General features: G+C 45.3%; 1 protein-coding gene across 1 annotated transcript in view; it reads left to right on the top strand.

The window, feature by feature from the left end:
* LOC118113918 (raftlin) overlaps nt 1-21569 on the top strand; it is an 88855-nt gene that overhangs the window by 7334 nt on the left and 59952 nt on the right. Inside the window, exon 2 of the mRNA XM_035164042.2 lies at nt 7218-7401. Within this exon, the coding sequence (XP_035019933.1) occupies nt 7254-7401 (148 nt within the window). The 5' untranslated portion in view covers nt 7218-7253. The remainder of the gene's footprint in view (nt 1-7217; nt 7402-21569) is intronic.

The following is a 21569-nucleotide window of genomic DNA, read 5'->3' as shown; positions in this document are numbered from 1 at the left end:
AGGGAACTTTTAAATCAACTTGATTCTGATTTTTATTTGGATCTGCTCCAAATATGCCTTAATCTTTTCACAACAATCCATTAATTATTCTCTAAGAAATAAACTAAAATGTAGTAAAACACCATGTTAAAGATGTGGAGAACATATTGGATATCCTTCCAATTAGTTTCATGGAAATCCGTCCAGTAGTTTTTTGGCGTAATCCTGCTAAATAACAAACAAACAAATACAGACGAAAAACATAAAATCCTTGGCGGTGGAAACTATGGTTTAGTAGAGTGCATATTTCCACCAAGGCCCAACATTCCCCTTGAATTCAATCAAGCTGCACCACATCACACACACTCATAGATATCATTCCTCTAAATATGCCTGATTATTTTTCATTAAGGCCCATGAATTATTCCCCGGGAAATCTGTGAAAGTATCATAAAAAACCATATCTCACAATGTTATTGATGAGCTCCTTTTTTTTAGATCCATGGACATTTTTAATGGGTTCTGTCTCGGCCAGAATTTCCTCCTGCTACCAAGTTTTGTGGAATAGTTATTGCAAAAATCGTTCAGACGATCAAACAAACAAACCACTGACATCCTGTCCATGTGTCCGCTGTTTTCCAGTCTGTCTCTTTTTGCATGCTCCCTCCTTCTTCCATCAGCTTTGTTGTCCGACTGAACCCGAGGATCCAAGGTGATCAGGAAAGGAAGGAAGGAAGGAAGAAAGGGAGTTGTAGGGGATTTCCAGCTGAAGTGTGTTAACATTGTCCGCCACTTACTGACACTGTCACCTGCAGCACCGCAGACCGACGCTCAGAGAGTCGGCGAAGGACGATCGGACTATTTGAGGCTGTTGCCGATTAGGCACATGGGTTGTGTGTCCTGTGACCTCTCCTTTACAATAGAGGTTGTTTGTAAGAGAAGGGAAAACAACTCTGTGGTCAAGGTCTGATAACATTTAGGCGAGTGGTGCTTTCACGCCGAACCTATTTGCTGCGATTCCCTCACGCGCTGGCGAGTTTTCATTCAGATGATGTGAAAGCTGTCGGTTGAACTCCGGTGCAGACTGAGAAACTGTCTGTGAGGGGACGGTTTGCTCTGGTTTCAGGTGTGATTCATTTGTGGTGTGAAAGCAACAGCAGACAAATCACAGGATTCAAGGTTGTGTTCGACTTCGTCTGGATTTCACGTGCTGAACAATGTATGAATCAATTTGCATGATGTTCCTGATCTGCAGGCCATGAGCAGCTTTTAGCATATTTTTTGTGCTATAGGTAATTTGGTAACAAAGGAAACACGTGTGTCAGCACATGAGTGTGGGGATTTTCCCTCACACATCACAAAGTACAAATGATTCAAACCAGGAGTGAGCTGAGCGTGTGTCCTACTTATCCTATTTTAGCAGTTTCCCAAATAGTGAGTGAAACCACACAGGAGCTTTCCTCATGAATAAATGTGCATCAAGAACAAGTTGTTTTCCATTTCTACACGATACGATGTATGAGGTCCAGACTCTTCTTGCACTGTCCATTTTCATTTGGGATTCATTTAGTAAACAAATAAAAATCAGCAATTTCCAGAAAGTTTCATTTCCCCATGTGTGTCCATGTAGTGACCTCATGTTTACAGCTTTTAGTTTGAAAAAGACAAATAAAAGCTTAATTTGTAACAGTGAAAATAAAACTACTGCTTGTTTTTGCTCAGTTGGGGACAAAGGAACCAAATTACAGATGTGAAAGAACCATTGTGGTGAAAGATCATCTCCGTGCAAACACGAAAGCAATGACGATAGTTGGTAGGGAACAAGTCAAGTCAGATTTATTTTATATTATATATTTATGGCACATTAAAAGCAACAGGAGTGGAGCCAAAGCACTTTACAAGCATTGGAAATGAAAACATGGATAAAAGAATGAGAAGTAAAATGACAAATTAAAATGAGTAGAAAATATAAACAGTAAAAAGACACATGAAAATAATCCATCCATCTACTATCTACAGTATTTATCCTGCATATCACACGGCCAATACATCCACACTACTGCGTTTTATGGATACGAGTTTCAGAGCCACTAGAACGGAGACGTTTGGAAACACATCTGTCCCTGTTTTAGCCAGATGACGAAGACTGTGTAGCCTTTGCTGATTCGTCAGGCTCCTGTCACATGACCTACTTTCGGAAAACAAACAACCAGCATTAGTCTCGGCTGTAGACTCCCTCGGCCACCTCCTGTGTTAGTAACAGTTCCACCTTATCGTCCAAGACAAGAAATCCCTGCTCTTGTTTTTCCCCATTGCTGCCCTCTAGTTTGTAGTCCAGCTCTCTTTGCAACTAACAAGCAAATCCTTCGTGCACATGCATGCCCAGTGCACGTGAGTGGTCATGTGATCATGTGACATGCAAGGTTGTAGCCATAGAGACAAACAACCATTCACACTCACATTCTCACCTATGGTCAACTCAGAGTTTCCAATCGAACCCTCTCCCAAATCTGTATTGGGAGAACATGCAAACTCTACACAGGAAGACGCCAGTGGAACCGGGTTTCAAACCGGGAACCTTCTTGCTCCTGACCCACTGTGACTCCTTCCCTTTTTGTTGCTTCAGGATATCAGGCTATTTTCAACTTCTGGACTGAAAAAAATAACCAATTCACATATTGTTCTCAAGACGACACGACCACAGGAGGAGCCGCTGTTGTTGTCTCGTTCCCTCGTCTCTCTAAACCACTTTGCCTCGGCCCTTGACTCTACTCCCCGCAATAAAGTATGGATGATGCAGGACCTGCACTAAATGCAGCCCAGTGCTTCACTTTACTTGTCAGATTAAAAAGATCAAAAGTCGGAAAGAAGGCGAAGAGGGCGCAGGAGATAAAGCCGGAGAGAGGAAGAGAGCAGGCTTAAAAGGGAGACTACACGGAGAAGAACACAAGAACACAGTGTCCTAATTAATGTCTTCCTCCATTAATCCACTCGGAAGCTTCCCATGCTGCTGGGTTTGATCTCAGCAACGCTGCTATCAAAGCCTTGTAACATGGTCTTGTAATATGGTGAAGATCTCCGTCAGACTGCATTAAGGAAAACCGTGCATCCCGGTTGCTGCTCGCTCTCAATGCTGTGATGTCTCCAGGCGCAATCTGGCTTGTGTATGATCATCTCCTGGCTGAAGCACCATGTGCGACTGAAAGAGGCGCGAGCATAACGTCCTAATTTCTAATTAGAGATACAGCACAATTTAAAGATGCACTAGTCATTATTTTTATGTGATATACAATGTGAAGCATGCGAGCCCACACGGATTTATCACCCAAGTCTTTTTAGTGTCTTTGAGCTCATTGTTTTGGTTTTAAAACTCGAAAAATTTGCTCCGTCCACGAGATGATGAATCAGATATTTGATCAAAACAGCCTCGACCCTCTTATGTCTTAGGTTTTAATGACAACAGGTTGGATTCACTGGATGCTACAAGCTGAGTGAGTGAGTCATGTTCGGAGACATCATGAGGAGTTGGAAGCCAAAAGGAGAGTGAATATTGGACTTGAATTATTTAATATGCCAGAAAAACAGCTCTTATTTATTAATAATGCTGCACAACTGTTTGCTAACACAACAGCCATGACAGCTTCATAAGGGGCCACTCAGATGTAGAATCTTATCTGTGTACAGTTCCTCACTTTCAATGGAGATGCACATCAAGTGTTCTCAAAACAGAAAGTGATGGTGTCTTGGTGGACACTTGTTGAGATGTGCCGTGAGCTCACCAGAGATCATGTGACTGTTTATTACCCCCCCGCAACCCGTACAGAAAAACCACATGAACTTCACATGTGCAATGCACGTGTTTACATGTGCAAAACATGGGAAACATGTGGTTTTGTAACATTTTGGTGGTAAAACGAGTGAAGCCCTTGTAAATACTCATGTGAAACCCATCAAATTACATGTGAAACGCATGTGATTAGTGTCCAGATGTGAAAATAATGTGATAAGTCATGTGATTTTTAAACATTTGGGCCGTAACAACCATTTCAGAAGTTTTTTGATGCTCTGGCAAACTGTTTAAATCCACTCTCAAATAAACTTTGAACCTCCCGTCATTCAAACAAATCTCCTCGAGCCATTTGTGAGACTTTGAGTTTTCTGAGAGGGGTTTACACTTCTGGAAATCCACTTGGCTTAGTTCCTGTAGTTAAGTTAGTTAAGTCCTGGAGTCTCACTACTAATTGGACAAGTCAGTCTGGCTGCTTTGTATTGCAGGCGCAACAGAAGCACAACCTCGCACATCCCTTGATGAAAGGTATAAGTTGGTTTTAGACGCTACATCTGAACACCCTCATACATGTCGGGACTGTTTTAGCTTTCCAGTAGAGTTCTTCTGTCCAGAGTGACCCCCCAAAATCAATTATCAGAGCTTCATTAATGTGCTTGATCCCCGGAGAAGCAACAGGCAATGACTTCAGCGATCAATGTGAGCACAGAAAACCTCGGTCTGACAAACTGTTGTTGAGTGACGGACGTGAAAGACAAGAACCTCTCTCACGTTGTCTCTCACATTCAGCTCAATACAAAGTGCTGTGGGATGTTTTGGGCACAAGGGCCGGAGCTAAGTGCACAGCAGCTCCAACAAAGCATCCGAACATCAATTCCGGCTTATGAGGAGGAAATCTTATCGAATAAAACCTCTTATCGAATAAAACCTCAAATTCCATTAGCGCGAGACAAAAGATAGAACAGAACGGCAAGAGGATCGTTGCTAATTCAGCAAAAGGGAAATCAATGGACCTCTTCCTGTTTTTTTTCCCCCGTAGCTGCACAGCGTCTGTCTATGCCGTCAAGCCTCCCTGACTCCCAACTTGTCAATCACAGACAGAACTCTGGCTGGGGGGGGGGCGCGTGGTGGGCTGCCCGGAGCTCGCGCCTCCGAGGACGGAGGTTGAGGCGAGAAACGAAAATCACAAACATCTCACTTTTCTGTCAGTTCGGCTCTAAAAATACTTCCGCGTGCCTCCGCCTCCCCTCGCCTCCTCTCAGGTCTCAAGGAGCTATGCAAATACAAGCCCCTCCATTTGTTTTGCTTCCACACCCTTCCCCTCGAACCCCCCACCCCCCCCCCCCAATCCCATTGTTCCGATTGCGTCTTCCCCGTCTCTTGCATGACTACATGACAGAGCTTCGCCTTCCCCCTTGTTGTTCCTTCTCTCTGCAGGGTAGGCACAGAAATGATAAAAAGCTATTTACAAGTAACTGTAGGCAACAGTGGAAAATCCAAGACTTGGAAAAATTCTTAACCCTGTTTCTTTTGATGTCGGAGCCATTTTTTGAGGCTGCTCGGGGGAACCGCAGTCCTGAGTGACAATTTAAGGGGGACTGAAGCGCTTCTAGGGACTTTGACGATGCCAGAGTTCTGCAGATCTTTATTCCTTTATAATCCTTTATTCTTGAAAACCAAAGCAAGACATCAGTCCTGCTTTGCACGAGCCGAGACGCAAAGACACAAGACTCCTCGACACACCTTCACCGTTTAGAGGCGTTGAACACGTTTGTCTTTGCGGCAGGCGGGGACGTGCGGCGGCCGTCAGCCTGCACTTCATTTCCCTGGGCTGCTGTGAGGCTCGTAGAGATATGATTGTGCAGCATGTTGATATCCACGAGCCAAACAAAGCCATTCATGTTAGTGCCCCTGGAAATTCTGGCTTTCATGACAACCGTAATGAATCTCCTGTTTCATCTCCCTCTCCCTTCTCCCTCCTCGTATGTTGATCACCCTTCTCTATTCAAAGGACTCTAATTGCACGCTCCCTTTCTCTCCAGTCTCTACTTGCCATACATTACCCCCTTTCTTTTCCGAGGTACAATCTCCAACCCGGCCGTCCCCATTTCCTCTTTCTCCCCTTGATTGATTCTCACCTTTTCCATTCTTGCCGTTCACCTCATTAATGTTGGAGCCCGACTGCTCGTTTCCTCCACTCCTTCCTCCATCCCCGCCCCCCCGCCCCTCCTCACTTCCTGTCCTGTCGTCTCTGAAGCGACAGCTGGCTCAAATCTGTTCTATCCGGCCAGGGCCCCGCCATGTTCCGTAATTAGAAGAGAGTATAATGGAGAGGGCTCCTCTCTATTATATTATAATACTGGAAGGGGGAGGGGGGAGGACGCCTCCGCTGCCATTAATACATCCATCCAACTGTCCGTCCATCCGACCGTCCATCCCTCCGTCCATGACTTTAATCACCGGGACACAATAGGATGTCACCTGCTTCCAGATGCAGCCGCAGACGGGCAGCGACGCTGTCACAAGCCGTTTGGGGTGAGCTGCCATCCGTAGCGCCCGTTCATTACGTCCTCCTCCTCCTCTACCGGTTGTCTCCATTAATCTGGTCTCTCTTAGAATGAGGCGGAGGGAACCCGTGGAAAATCAAGCTCATTTAGTCGTGTTGATTTATTTATTTACAGACACTCATCGAGCATGTTCTTCTTTATTGGTTTTCCTTCTGAAATCCCAGAGGAATCATGGTTATCCGAGTGTGAGTGTTTGCTTTCACATGTGTGAAAGTGTGTGTGTGTGTGTGTGTGTGTGTGTGTGTGTGTGTGTGTGTGTGTGTGTGTGTGTGTGTGTGTACATGCAGTTTGTCACTGAGAGGTAATGTGATCCTCCATCAGTAAAACCCATCGGGGGAAGTGAATAGTACATTTACTTAAGCGCAGTACTAATGTAGAGTTTTAGAGTTGTTTGTACTTGAAAATTGATACTTGATACTTTTACTCCAATACCATTAAGAGGCAAACATTAACACGTGTGTTCATAGTCTTTACAGATTAATCTACGTATTGTCAGGTTCTAGAATATGATGCATTATATCATGAGTTAATGCATAACTACTATTTTTCATTAATATACATAATAATTATTATTCTGTGGCCTTTCTGTTTAACAGATACTTCCACCTTGGTATATTTTTTCTAATACTAATGTTCTTTCTTTACACCAAGTGTGTATCACGATATATAAACTGTGTACATTTGTGCTTTATACTCACTTGTAGTAACTCAACATTCACTGTGGTTTTTGCCCATTTTCAAATGATACATGATTTAAAAAAAACACTGTAAATTTCGCTGTAGAGAGGCATTTTAGAATTTGTCAGCAAAAATGGAAAGAGCTGAAACTCACCGGCCGCACTCAGAGACACACGAGTGACCATGCAACCCTGTCTTTCTCTCAGGGTCTGTGCTCAGAGTGACTCACACGCCGTGGAGCCATGGGCTGCGGGCTACGCAAGATGAAGCCGACGTCGGAAGAGAACAGTCCGGGGAAGATTTACTCCACCCTGAAGAGGCCGCAGGTGGAGACCAAGGTGGGCGTGGCCTACACCTACCGCTACCTGGACTTTCTCATCGGCAAAGACGGTAAGGTCTCCACCGCTCTGCGTCAGAGAGCTGCACCGGGAAAAAAAAAGATCTGTGACTTTCATTGTTTTTTAGTGTGCGCCTGCAAGAAGAAAAAACAGAGCTTGTCTCCATCTATAAATTTCCGCCACAATCCCCGAGCCAGACATGTCCGCCGAGCGATTGTTGCTATTGATCAATAATCCCCACAGCCGCCTCTTGCAGATATATTACAGTCATTTTGTGCTGTGGGGTTGTAAAAAAAAATCTAAATTATTGCCCCTCTTCCACGTGCACAGTTTAAATTATATGAACACCTCAGGGCTTTTGCCGTTTTGCTGCATCATGATAAGGCAGCAATGTGAATCACAAGTTTTGGAAACAGCCCGAGCGGCACAGCAATCTCCTATATGCTGCGTGTCGTATATTTCACAGAATAATGTTGCCTCCGCTGTGATTAATCTGTCTGGTCCCCCACTGAAAATGCCATTATACCTGCATATCCCGAGCAGAAAAAACATTCATGCGGAAAAATCCATCACTCATGTTTGCTGAATAATAGCACTCACTGTAATTTTCATCAGGACTTTTCTTGTAATGATGGAGTGTTAATTAGCGCCCGGCTCCCCGTATAGCCGCAGCCATTGTAATTTTCGTCTCTGACAATTAGTCAGTAATACTTTCACATTGTGCTAATGATGTGGAATTTGTGCAGCCCTCTCCAAGCCAAATATCCTGCTGGTGGCCATCAATTATGTATGGAACCGGGTCTGCTAGCAGAGGATGCAAACAAAGTGAAGGGTGGGCCTGCCGGGGTGGAGAGGCAGTTTTGTTCGGTGTCGCAGTTCTGATCCTCGCAGTGAAGTGCGTCCCCGCTCGGTTCAGCGTGTTGCAGCAGGCTGAGCTCCGAACAGCAAACACACGTTCACTATGAAGATGTTACTGACAGCCAGACACAATCTGCGGCTGCCTGTGCTGTGCATGGAAATATGGAGATGAATCAGTTTCCTTTGCAAAAATAGCGTCCCGCCACCGATGTGCACACACACACACATGCGCGCACACACACACACGCGCGCACACACACACACACACACACACACACACACAGAGAGAGAAAAGGCCGGTAGAAGCCCCTCCCCTCCTTCCTCTCCTCAGTCTGAGGTGTTTACGAGATGGAAGGTGGGCGTTGCTTCCTGAGATGCCGAGACCTCAGCTAACGACTCTGGGGCTTCTTTGTGTCTGAGTGTGTGTGTGTGTGTGTGTGTGTGTGTGTGTGTGTGTGTGTGTGTGTGTGTGGTGTGCGTGTGTTGTTGTGCATTGGAAGAGTTTGCATGTCTGTTTGTGCTTTTGTGTCTTTAAACTGTGAAACAATCTTTTTGTAACAGACAGTTTGAACTTGAAAGATTGGAATAGTTTTTACTGTGGGTAAAGTGGAGATTAGATTCACATATTAGATCAGGTTGTGTTAAATCAGGTTAGATTAGGTCCCACCAGGACAAGGAAAGGTCACGTCCATTTGGGACAAGGAGACAAGTTTTCAAAGAAGTCACCAGTGGTAATGAACCCACAAAGAATTCACTCGTAAAACACTTTAAACTCTGCTCACCTGCTCAAGAAGACAAACTCAGGATGTGCACAGAAAGTAGGTTGTTTACCTGGAAAATACACTTTAAGTGTGTAATTGCACCTGAAAACAACCGATGTTTCTGGTGCTGTTTGTTTTAAAAGGAAAAGTTTTTTTTACAAATGCCCCCGAAACCAGAGCCCCAGTTCCTCTTCTTCCTCAGCTTTGAGATTCACTTCACTCCCATGACATTCTGCAGCTGGCTCTCAAAATCAAACAAGAGAACAGAATCCAATACGAAGAAGAAAGCAGTCTAAAATCTTTTAAAAGAGGAAATTCCATTATGGCACTATTATAATGTGATGTGATTGAGATCTATAAAGGACAGTTACAACAATCAGAAGTAATGTGCTCACTGCCTGTAAACTCTCACTGAGCTCCGGGAACAGCCGTCGAACATATTGATTTACAAAGTAAAGCACCACGTCATCTGCCAACATTGAGACTTTTTAAGATATCTGCTTCAATGACCCTGATTCCAGCGCTGATTCCTCACAGTGAGTCTATAGATGAGGTTTAGGACCAGGACTTAATGAAGGTTAAATATATAACGGAGGTCATTAAGGTGAAGGTGAGCAAATGGGATATTAATGTGCACTGGGAATATGTTTGTGTGCTGGAGGCCAGGGAGGAGTCGCGGTGCTATATTTAGCCATCGCTCTGTTACTTCAGCTCTTCGACAGTTATAGCTGTAATGATGGGGGTGGGTGGGGTGGGGGGTGGTACGGGAAGCCAGGAGATGTAGTGCGCGGCGTGTTCAGCCTGACAGTTGATTAGTCTCCATTAGTTTGTCAGGCTGACTGGACTGGATGGATGAAGGAGCCGGGGGAGCGTGGGTGTCTGCGGTGCCAGGCGGGCTGTTCCATCCTCCCTCGTACGGGACCTGACATGAGGGTGGGGCCGGGTGGGCCGTGGGGGCTGCTGGTGCACATGTGGGGGTTGGACAGGTTCCTCCCTATTGTTGAACTCTGTGTTAGTGTCTCAGTGTGTGTGTGTCTGTGTGTGTGTGTGTGTGTGTTTGGCTTGCGGCCACATTATTATCTTCAAGTTGTGTAATGCTGGGGGTTGGTACTTACTGTAATCAGTTTTCTCTTGCTCTGTCTCTCTGTCACTGTCAGTACGCCTCTGTCTATGACTCTGTGTTGTTCATCTTAAAGTGTCTGTGTGTGTGCGTGTGTGCGTGTGTGCCTGTGCGTGGGTGCGTGTTCTCCCTAAGAGCTCATCGAGTTTGGGAAACCAGTGTGTAAGTGCAGCCCCAGTGGCTGAATCGTTCCACTGCATCAGCAGATTTCCATGTTGAAGGGTCAGCATGTGGCTCACAGGTGTAATTACCTTGAACCAGGTACGTGAGTGAGAGGTACAGATCCTGGACGTTTTCATCAGGACGCCGGTTCAATATTTAATAGAGACGGCACGATTAGGAAAAGGAAAATAGTGCCGAAAATGTGATGCACGTCTTTCTGTGTGGAGTTTGCATGTTCTCCTGTGCCTGCGCTGGTTTTCTCAGGTTTCTCCCACAGTCCGAAGACACAGGTTAATGGAGATTTACTTTAATTGGAGACTCATAAATTGAACGTAGGTATAAATCTATGTCTGTATGATGATACCCAGTCGACCTGTCCAGCGTGTAGCCCACCTCTCACCAGTGTCAATCCTCAAAGGAGAAGCTGTGTAGATAATGAAAGGATGTTCCTTAAAGGCAGCCTGTGGATATTCCTTCTAAACAGACTACAGTTGTTTGTTGATTCTCTTCCTCACAGAACACACTGTTTTGTAGTGAACAGTATAGTGATGCATATATGTTGAACATATTTACTTCCTCATTCGACATTAGAGAAGCTGACGATTTAAAGAAAACCTGAAGCGTTTACATCCATCTTCTTCTTCTTCATTAACTTCTGAACGAATGACTAAAGCAATCTTCTTCTTCCTGCAGCTTTACTTTGACCTGAAGTTAGTGGATATTGTTAGCGACTTTCAGAAAGACGTAGCCTCTCATTCTGATCACATGACCCTCCTCTGTTTGTGGTACTGTTACATTATGTTTTAGCTTTATGTATTAGCAGTATCTCCAGTTAACCTACCAGGACACGTGTGGCTGTTTGTGGTCTCTGTGTCTCAGGTCACCTAATTGTCTGAGTCTTGTGATTCCCAGAAACGTAAGGCAGACCTTATTGTTAGCTAATTTTCTTGAGAACCAGTTGAGACAAAATTTTCCGTCCTACTTTTTGATGATTTTCTTCCTTTTTTCATCAAATAATTATGAGAGAAGCAGCAGAAACATGTTCTGCACCATCATGTTTGGGACAAAATGAAGTCTGAGTTTTCTGCCTCCCCTTCCTCTCTCTCTTCTCAGGGAACTGTGGCCTCGTGTTGATGATTTCTCTTTGCTCCGACTGCTGCTCTGTGAATAATGTTTGTCATAATTTCCTGTTACAGTGTGAGATCATAGCTCTTCCCAACTGCCGCCCCGACGGCCCCGCAGCCGCCAGGCAGGCAGCGACTGTACAGAAATAACACCTTTCACTGCAGAGGGAGCGATGAAAGGAAGAGCAGAGCCGCACTAAACCCCCCCTCTGCGTTAAATATCAGCGTTAGCCGACCAATGGGGCGCTTGCCTCGTGTTTGCCGGATCGTTTTGGATCCGCTTCGTGGTCACTCTGCTACTATTCGTTCAGCCCTGAGAGAGCTGCACAAAAACAAAAAAAACGGCGAGTCTGTTTGATATTGAGATCATGACCCCACGGGGGAGCTGAGAAAGTGCCTTTCGCTGCTGCCCTGGTAGATGGTGTGGAAAATTGTAAACACAGAGCACAACGGACTCGGGGACTCGTGGCACGAATCGTGTTTCCCAAAATGTAATTGTGAAATGGTAACAAAAAAAAATGTCAGGAGGAATGAAAAAATTGAAAACATGCTGGACGCATTGCATCTTCTCTGCAGGCACGTGGAAATGCTGGAAATATAAAGTTGTCGCCCTTGACATCAAAGCCGGTGAGCAGACATGTGGCGCGCGCACACACACACACACACACACACACACACACACACACACACACACACGCACACAGGGCCAGACACCGCTTGATATCATCTCGGGAACGAGACACATCATTTATATGCAAAACCCCCAGAGCCCCAAGTCCCCTTGTTAATATGAGCTGTAGTAGTGGCAGCAGGTGAGTGACACGCAGGAGCAGCAACCTCCCCCCCCGCCCCCGGCCCCCGCCCACCGCTCCTCTCAGATATAAGACTGAGCTGCAGGAGAGGTCAGCGGGAACGCCACGCGCCGGAGTGGCTTTCTGAGGGGAGATTAGTCCTTGAATGGCGGGGGAGCCTGGATTTATCCCCCCCGGCTCCTCGGCGCGAGAGGTGGAAATGAATCGCGGTTATTGAAGGGGAGAATGACATTGAAGACTGAATTCACGGTCATCTGGTTTTTACATTATATTTCCATTATATCCCCGCTGCCCAGGGTGTGGCTGCGGCGCTCAAACCAACACACGATTGTAAATGGGATGCCGGCCGCACTGAGTTGAGAGGGAAATGTGTCTTCTGATGCTCTGAGAGATCAGAAAATGGCCAAGCGGTGATCGTGTATTGGAAAATACCGAATTAATATTCCCGGACCTCCCTCGGAACAGGCCTGTCACTGCACAGCGAGTGCTCCCGATGACGGCTCTCACTGCGATTACTGCCAAATTATGTGGAATCTTCTAGAAAAGTGCATGAAATATGCATCAGCTGGCGTCCAGGCTGACAGTACAAATTCAGACTTGTGTCGCCGCCTCTTGTTTCTGCCTCCATCCACAGTTAGTGGCATACTAAGTGGGCGCTGCTTGTATTGTTTGGAGCCACTCAGGCAGCAAAATGCCAAGCCATCGTTTGCCGAGACGAAGATGTCAGAGCAGCAGTTTAGGCGTGTGACAGAGCCGCAGCTCAGCAGGTTCCACTCGCTCGGCTTCAAACGGCTGCATCTGCTGACAAAAGTTTTCGGCAACAGGAAACGCAGATTTCTGCTCGGTTCCTTCCTCCTTCTCGCTCCCCCGCCCGCCTCTCGCTCTGCAGTATGTTTAAGATTAGCTTTCCTTGTAATGCTTCGTATTCTGTGCAGACTATTTCCTGTGTCTGAAGGCTTTGTTATTGCAGTTAACTGAACTCGGTCTCCAGTGTGTGTCTGTGTGTGTGTGTGTCTGTGTGTGTGTCTGTCTGTGTGTGTGTGTTTGTATGGTGTTGCAGCAAATGCAATTCCCCTCGCTCAGAAAAATATTCGCCTCATGATTTGATTCAGGCAGCTCGGGCCTGCGCGATGAGAGGGTTTCACGTTCCTCAGCTGGATTGCAGCTCTTGCTGTGTGAGATGAGAGGTCAGAAGGCCGGGGACTCAAAGAAAAGCAACCAAAAAAAAAAAAAATGAAAAGGAGAAGCGCAACACTCAAGACATTTTAAAGCTCGGTAAATCTAAAGATATTTCTGAGATTCCAGCGATGACTATTCTTTATAAACGACAGTGTTATCATGCGTCCCAATGCTTTGGCAACATAACACATCCTGAGGCTCTGTGGTGTTTTATTTTTGAGATGTGCATTTTGCATGTGGGTGGAGAACCTGTGTGCGTCATTACATGAGTAAGTGAGTGGTGTTTTGAAGAGAGAGGAAATGAAGGGGGGAACAGATAGAAGTGTGTGTGCGTCGTCTGCATGTACACGTGTAGCTGAAGTCTTTTTGTGTTTTAAAATCTGGCTCGTTGTCGGTTCATCTTGTGTTTGTACACTGCTGCGTTTTCTTTTCCCAGCCTGTCTGCTTGTTGCCTCTTCTATCGGGGGCCTCCGCTGTTTTCCAGCCCGCCTGACAGACAATCCGCCTCAGCGCCCCCTCAAAGCTTTATTGGCTCTTATTGCCCTCTCACTCAGATCCAATATGCCAGTATTGATTGTGTTGAAATGCAATCAGGGTCTCCACAGCGGAGGAGCAAACAATCTAAATTTAACAAAACACCTCCGTCTGCCTCTGGCCGGGCGCTGATGGCACCTCCGGAGAGGAACAAATGTATTTACGTGTGTGTGGTGAGAAGCGGAGGATCTTTCACGCCATCGCAGCTATTGTTCGCCACCCGCCCACCGAAGCCTGGGAGGCCGCACAGGCGTGAATGTGCAGGAAGTGACCTCAGCCCCGACCTCACTTCCTGCCGAGTAGGGCAGTCACAGCGTGTTGTCTGAGCAAAATACGTTTGTGGGTTCTCAGATGTCAGTCTGCAGACAAACGTTCAGATATCAAAGTGTCTGAAAGGAAATTTATGTTTGCAAACTCCGATGTTTGCTGCAGTTTTTTTGTTTTGAGATTTTGTCTTGGGGGAATGCACACTGGGCATTTCCCTCAGAGGTTGTGAAATGATTTCATGAGCTCAAGAGGTCAGATCATGTTCACCAGCTCATGTGTGATCACTCAGCTCCACTGGAAACAAACAATCATCAAAATTGGATTCTGAGCATTTGCACAATGACAAATTACAAAGTGCACGCTCAGCGTTTCCATACTTTTTTCTTGATAGGAGGAAAAATAATGTGAACGCTGTGAATAACTATGATTTGTCAGCTGTATAATAAAAGCTTCTTCTCCATTGTTATTAAGTCATAGTCGTCTCCTGTGAAAACGATGTCCTTCAGACTTTGGGCTTTTTATCTTTGCAGAACTTATAGATAAATATATTGTTGCTCCTTCAAATTCACCAAAAAACGTTCTCAAGAAACACGACAGCTTTGCAATCAGTGAGATAAAGTTTAGTGCATGCACAGCATCTTTTCCATTATTACTGGAGACAACACAACTAAGCTAATGTTAAATATTTGCTTTGCATGTCAGAGTCCTCAGTGAAGAGAACAACCTGTTTAAATCAAACAGCCTTTCAGAGGTTTAGTCTCTACATCTCTGAAATAGCTGCTAAATGTCAAACGCAGTGAATAAATAGTTCTTGCGTTGATCTTAAACAGCAGAATTCTCCTCTTCAACTAAACTATCTATGTTTTTCTTTTTCAACACTTCGGCCTAATCCGGTTCTATGAGTGCTGGATCTCATGCGCAGATCAGAGACCGCAAATTTAGAGACATCCAAACTGTCCTTTTGCAGGCAGTTGTGTTTGTCTCCCTCCGTGTGCCAAAGCTATTCCCACCTCCATTAGGCAGCTCCCACTGAGGCTTCTGAACCCTCTGAAGTTCTTTGAATTCTTCTCAGTGGACGTGTTAGGAGTTGGAAAGCGGGGCTGCTTTTCAAAAGCATATTTGAAGTTTCCGCTCATTAGAACGAATTGGCAGAGGCAGCGCGGGCTCGTTCTGCTGCACCACCCCTCGCTAGACCGTCCTTCCTCCCAAATCAACTCTCCAGCGAGGCCTCCCGGACTCACAGCATCAATAAGTGAAACACGCAGCTGTTGCGTTTGGACAAATGGGGGTGAGAGGTTCGGGGCAAATGTTTGTAGCACGTAGCTGAATTGACTCGGCTGATGAGAGCGGCGTCTTTACATAGAGTGTTTCTTCAACTGGCCGTGTTTCCAGTGGCCTCGCTCACCTTTAATTTTCATCCTCGCGAGCACGGACTAACAATCTGCCTCAAGCCGTCGTCGAGCAGGAATGGAAACACTTCAAACCTGCGTGTGTTTCCCCAACCCATCACACACTATCAAAATGTGGCGTTCAAAAAAAGAGGTTGCTGATTGGGGTCAATTTTGTGTGCACGTTACACTTTGATTGCACTAACGCCCACGTGAGATGCAGAGAGTGATTTGTCCGCCGTGATGAATCTGCCGTCACGGAAGAGATACAATCAGGAGTTCACTGTCCCCAACCGCAACACGGATGCATAATCGCCTGTTCCTCTGTGACGAATGCTGAAGGCAGCCTGATTAGACAGAGTTTATGCTGCAAGATGATGAGTGTAAACACACTGCAGACGCTGCTCACCTGCTGCGGATTGCAAACACACATGGTCAGCTCTTTGCAGATGTACCAGAGGTGTGATTTCAACATATTAGAGTCGTATTTAGGGTCATGCTGTTAATCTGTCTGTCTTCATACTGTCCATAGCTGCAGCTCCTCTCTTCAGCCTCTGTCTGGAACTTTTTGGATTTTTATACATTTGTCCACGTCCACCTAAATGTGTTGTTTCTTGCCAAAAGCAATCTCCATACTTCACTTCAATTTGCACCAAGCGCACCGAAGATGAGCTGCTACTTATACCCTCTCACTAATAAGTAAAAAACGTGCTGGTTTCCAAACCAATTTGCAGGTGCTGCCTTTTTTGTTTTTTTTGCTTTTGTTTTCACACGCTCATAATGACTTGAACTTTTCCGAACTCTGAAAATTTTCAGGCAGCCATTGGCGCGCATCTCTTTTGTCAGAGTGTCGTTAGAATCGCACACAAAAGACAAAAGGCAGGTGTCACAGAGGCGCAGTGGGTGGTTAATTATGAAAGAGATATCGCTCACGTACAATCACCTTGTCATAATTACACATGCGTCTCATATTTCACGGCGGTGTCGGGGCTCTCTGGGTCCGCCATTGTTCCACTGGATTCAAATGACAGTGGTGGGACGCAGGGTTTGTGTGGAGAGAGAACACCTGTTGCTCAGCAGGGTCCCCATCTGGAGGGAGATTAAGGGTGCGGGTGTGTGTGTGTGTGTGTGTGGGGGGGGCGGCGCCTATAATTTAACTTAATTACTTCTGAAGAGACCCAGTGATGGATTAGCCCCGCGTCGTTATTAGCATACGCTCGGTCTCCGGTTCCCCACGGCCCTCCGGTGCAGCCCAGTGAAACTCTCAATTGTGGAAAACCATCCATCCATATTCCTCCGGCTCTAAATCTGAATTAGGATTAGGTGATATATTGTTTTCTTTGAAATTACTTCTTTGAACTATTAGCAGTGGTGAGGCTCCGGGGACGGTGAGTGTCAGTTAAACAGTCCCGCACTTTGGTTTTAAAAGAAATATATATATATATATATGAAATAAATAGAAAGGCACTTCACCAAGGTCCTTATGAAACCACGTTTAAACTTTCTAGAGCCCTATTTTAATTAGATCGGCATCAAATTTCACACACCCAGAGATATCAGTCCTCTTAATAAGCCTTGTCTGATTTTTTTTAAATTAAAATCCAAGAATTATTGGTTAAAGAAAGTCATAATCAAATTCCTGGATCTCTCCCTTTGTCTGGATCCAAGCCTGAATTCAATGTGTCTGTTCTTGGCCCAGGTTCCTTCCACCAAATTTCTGCTCATGGGGATATTTGTCATTAACCGTCCAAACATTATCTGAAAAGAATCATTTTGGTATATTTATACGACTGGTTTATCTGTTAAGGTCTCATCGTTAACAGACTGAGCACCAGAGCATGTTGACGTGTCCACCAGCTGTCGAAGCAACTTTTCTGTTTCACATGTTAAAATTAAAGCTTTCTTAAAAGTGTTTAATGCATCAGACACATTATGAACATTTAAATCTTGCTGGTTAATCATCGGTCGGTTACAGACGCACAGGGGTGAAAACACAACCTCCGTAGTAAAGAGCTAATCAAATATCTCAACAACTACAAGGACCATTTGATGTCTTTCATATCCACAATGTGTCTTTTTTATTTCATTACTAGTGACAAGTCCAAACTAGCCGAGAAATTTCATCGTCAAGTTTTAAATTACTTTTTTCTCCACTTGCTACAGGAGCACAAGAGGAAAGGATGAAAAATATATAAATGGATTAGCTGTGCATGTATGGAGTGAATAATGGAGACGCAGTGAAAAAAAACCTATATGCTCTGAGAGACCTGGCAGAAGAGGAATAAAATGAGATAATCCTGAGTTTATTCTTGGGATCGTGTTTTTTTTCGAGACTCCAGGCAGAACAGGCCCAGATACCAAATTTAAACTCCAATGCTCTGCAGCAAGCAGGTCACCAGAGCCCGTGTACAGTTTCACAGTCAAGTGCAATTTGCAAGCCTGCAACCATTTCACACTTTGTTGTTATTTTTAGTCAGACGCCTCATCTCGTAAGTGTGGAGCAGGCTGGCTAATGGCTGGAGGAGTTTTTAACAGAGAAACATATTTACTGTTATGCTGAGGCTTATGGAGCCTTTGAGCTGATTGGTTCATCGACCAAAATCTCTCTGTCCCCAAAGCTGTTCATATTCTGCACTTTCATTAACGAGGCTTTTATATTACGAGTGCTTTGTTTTTAATTGATGCTATTGTTTGTTACCGACAAAGGATGAAGTGCAGAACTACGGGGGTTTTCTCACATCTCCACTTTCTCCCACTGTCAAGAAATGAAGCCAGAATATCCTGGATATTAACGCAGCCATTTGTCCGTTTGAAGTCAGAGTCTGTAAAGTAGTGATCGGGGGTTGGAGCCATTCGACCAATCACGTGTCAGGCTCAGCTGTCCATCATGTCGTTTCACCCCATTTGGCACTTGAGCAAACATAAGTGTGATCAAAAAAACTACTTGAAATGACAGAAAATGTCTTTGAGAAATGTTTATTTGATGTGTACGCAACTTGGACATTGTAGTTTGACCCATGTCCCATTTGCTAACATGGAGTAGGTGGGGTTTATGACGAGCTGTAATGTTGAACGTCTTTTTATACAGTTTAAACAAGATAACCACGCCCTTATTTCTATGTTTTAAAGCTGAAATGACATTTTAACGATACCAAAAACCCCTTTCTTCACTTCTTACTGTCTTAATCAAGCAACACGGGTTAGACAGGATATACCCACTGCTACTGTAGGAGAACTCTAATGTCAGAGGGTAGAAGAGAATGTGACAAGTGAGCTCCCACAACTACACACTCCCAGATGTTTCCTTGGATATATATCACAACACATCCAGTGGTAAACGGTGACGTTCCCAAAGCCTTCCCCTGACACTCCGGATCACACCCACGCTCGTCTGCGGCTCGGCTCTGTCACCACACCAGGCAGCCAGGTGCTTTGGACAAGCTCCCTGCGAGCGGAGCATCTGAAGTGACACGTCAGGCTCTGCTCCAGTCAGGACTGTGGGGGTAATTGATGGGGAAAGCTCGGCTCTCACTGCAGACGTCTTCACGGGCTGAGCTGCAGGAATGTCAAGGGCTTCAGACTCGCTGTAAGAGGGGTTTTAAGTCTGTGTGTGTGTGTGTGTGTTTCTGATGTAGGCTGCCTCTGGGGCAAATTTCAGGCTAAAAACCAAATAATTGACTTTTCCAACTGGGGACAAAAGCGGTTTCCCTTATCTCGGCTTAGTTTTTAGGATAAATCAACGCGCTACAACGAGACAATGCTTTATGCACATAGATTCATACAGAATAACAATCTTTTCATGTATTTTTAAAACATTTAAGCCCAAAATGTTGACTGTAAACCTCAGGATATTGTTGAAATAGATGGTTAAATGGAGCGTGAGGTGCAGCGTCAGCAGTAATGTGGACGTTGTGGTGAAGTGGGATCTTTACAAAGCTTTTGTTTTACCGGTCGATCTACGTTCCGACCCTTCACCTGTGGTCATGAGCTCTGAGCAGAATGAGATTCTCGACTCAAGTGTCCAAACATAGTTTCCTCTGCTGAGTCTCTGAGCTCAGACAAGGTGATGGGTTGAGGAGCTGGAGGGATTACGTATCCTATCAGGCCCCAGGACGCCTCAGGATCCCCCAGGAGGAGCTGGAGAACTCTTTTGGGGAGAGGAACATCTTACCTGTTGCATCAAGACCCAAACCCCGAAAAAGCACAAGAAAAGAGATGGACGGATGTGTGAGGAAATATAACGACATAACACAGAAAGAGGCTCTTCCTCTTCCTCTGATGAGAGCTTTTAGGTTCGACATGAAATGGAAAATGGGCTGAGCCTCTTTATATTGTGCTTCCGTCCTGAGTGCTTTATAATGTCCCTCTCATTCACACACAAATACACTTACAGAAGAAGAAGCTCCCACACAAGGTACTGGCTTGACCATCAGCTGCAAAACCCCTCTCTCTCTCTCTCTCTCTCTCTCTCTCTCTCTCTCTCTCTCTCTCTCTCTCTCTATCTCTCTCTCTCTCTCTCTCTCTCTCTCTCTCTCTCTCTCTCTCTCTCTCTCTCTCTCTACCTGCTGAGACACAGATACAGGGAGTTGGTTGCATCTCATGTCTTCCATTATTTCCAGTGTTTAAAAACATAATGGCACCAAGGATGGCTAACGACCATGATCGCTTAATTGGTATCTTGAGTTTATGCACCTTTTAAATTTAGCTGCAGTGAACATATCAGAGAAGAAACAGCTTAGTCTAAAAGCACCTTTACTAGTAAATATAAATCTGGATGTAAAACAATCATTTGTAGCATTTGACAATAAAAACTCCATAGAATGATTTTGAATTCATAAAACACTTGTGGGTTTTATCCTCCCCCGACACTATTCTCATATGTTCTGCCTGTACGGTGGTAGCAACAATAACGCTGGTTGTGTGCCGTGGTTGCAGTCTTGGCATGTAGAGCAAATTATGCACCATAATCAACTGCACAAAGCATCTAATGGCAGACCCACGGTGCCACCAACATATCCCCAGCCTGTCTGAGAGCTTAATCATCGCAGAACCCCGTGTTTTGAAATTCAAATTCACCCTCTTTTGCAATGCTAATGGCAGAAACCCCCAATCAAGCCGGCACATCTCTGCAGAAAGTGCCTGAAATGTGATTTTTTGACAGGAGGCTAATGTCAGGATGCACTGTACGGAAAAAGGGGCCGCAACTTGCAGTCAGCGAGAGGAAGTGAGAGTCAGTTGCTAACGCAGCGGTGGAGCCGTCAGGGGCTTTGATCAACAACCTGCTCATTTACCGCAGCTTGTCTCTCAAGCGGCGTCTCCAGGCAACTGAGGGCTGTCAGTGGAGGAAGTGGCGTTGAGCGGACAAAACGCACTCTGGGGGCATCCTGTCAGCCGGGAGACCGGTGATAGAGGCGTACTTAAGTTCCTGGGAGAAAGCGAGAGGGAGAGAATGGCACAGAGGGAAAAGATACAGACCCATTTTTCTTTCTATATAAAAACCTTTTTACTGGCTGAACAAATTACAGGTAGTTTTCCCCCCATCAAGACATCTGGCGCCTTTTCATTTAGCCGTGCGCCTTCAAAATACAGTGCTCCAGCCATTTAGCGAGGGGGGTGTGGGGGGGCAGCAGATGACTTTGACTTTCTTTTCTCCCCAGCTCCAGTAAAAGCTTCCGCCCGAGCTCCGGACACAGATTTGAGAGATGCACGTGTATTTGCAAGTTTTCCCAAGCAGCATTTAAATGCTCTGTCTAGACAGAGAAAAGGGCAATTGCATTAGCATTTAGCCATCAAGGCTATTTGTTCTTATCTTTAAATAAAAAGCTCGGCTGTGTGGTCTCTTTCAGTAAAGCTGCCCAGTACCACCAGTCAGCAGCAGCGTTGAATGCAGTCGGCCATAAAGCACCTTGCTCAAGGGCATCTTAACAGGAGTTGTTGAAGGAGCAGCAAGGCATGTCTCATCCGCTTCCTCTGTTCAGATTTTCCTCGCTCCCCCGGTCAGGAGTTTGCTTTTTG

The sequence above is a fragment of the Hippoglossus stenolepis genome, chromosome 8, assembly GCF_022539355.2.
Source record: "Hippoglossus stenolepis isolate QCI-W04-F060 chromosome 8, HSTE1.2, whole genome shotgun sequence".
Taxonomy (NCBI): domain Eukaryota; kingdom Metazoa; phylum Chordata; class Actinopteri; order Pleuronectiformes; family Pleuronectidae; genus Hippoglossus; species Hippoglossus stenolepis.
This window is presented reverse-complemented; position numbering and strand designations above follow the sequence as displayed.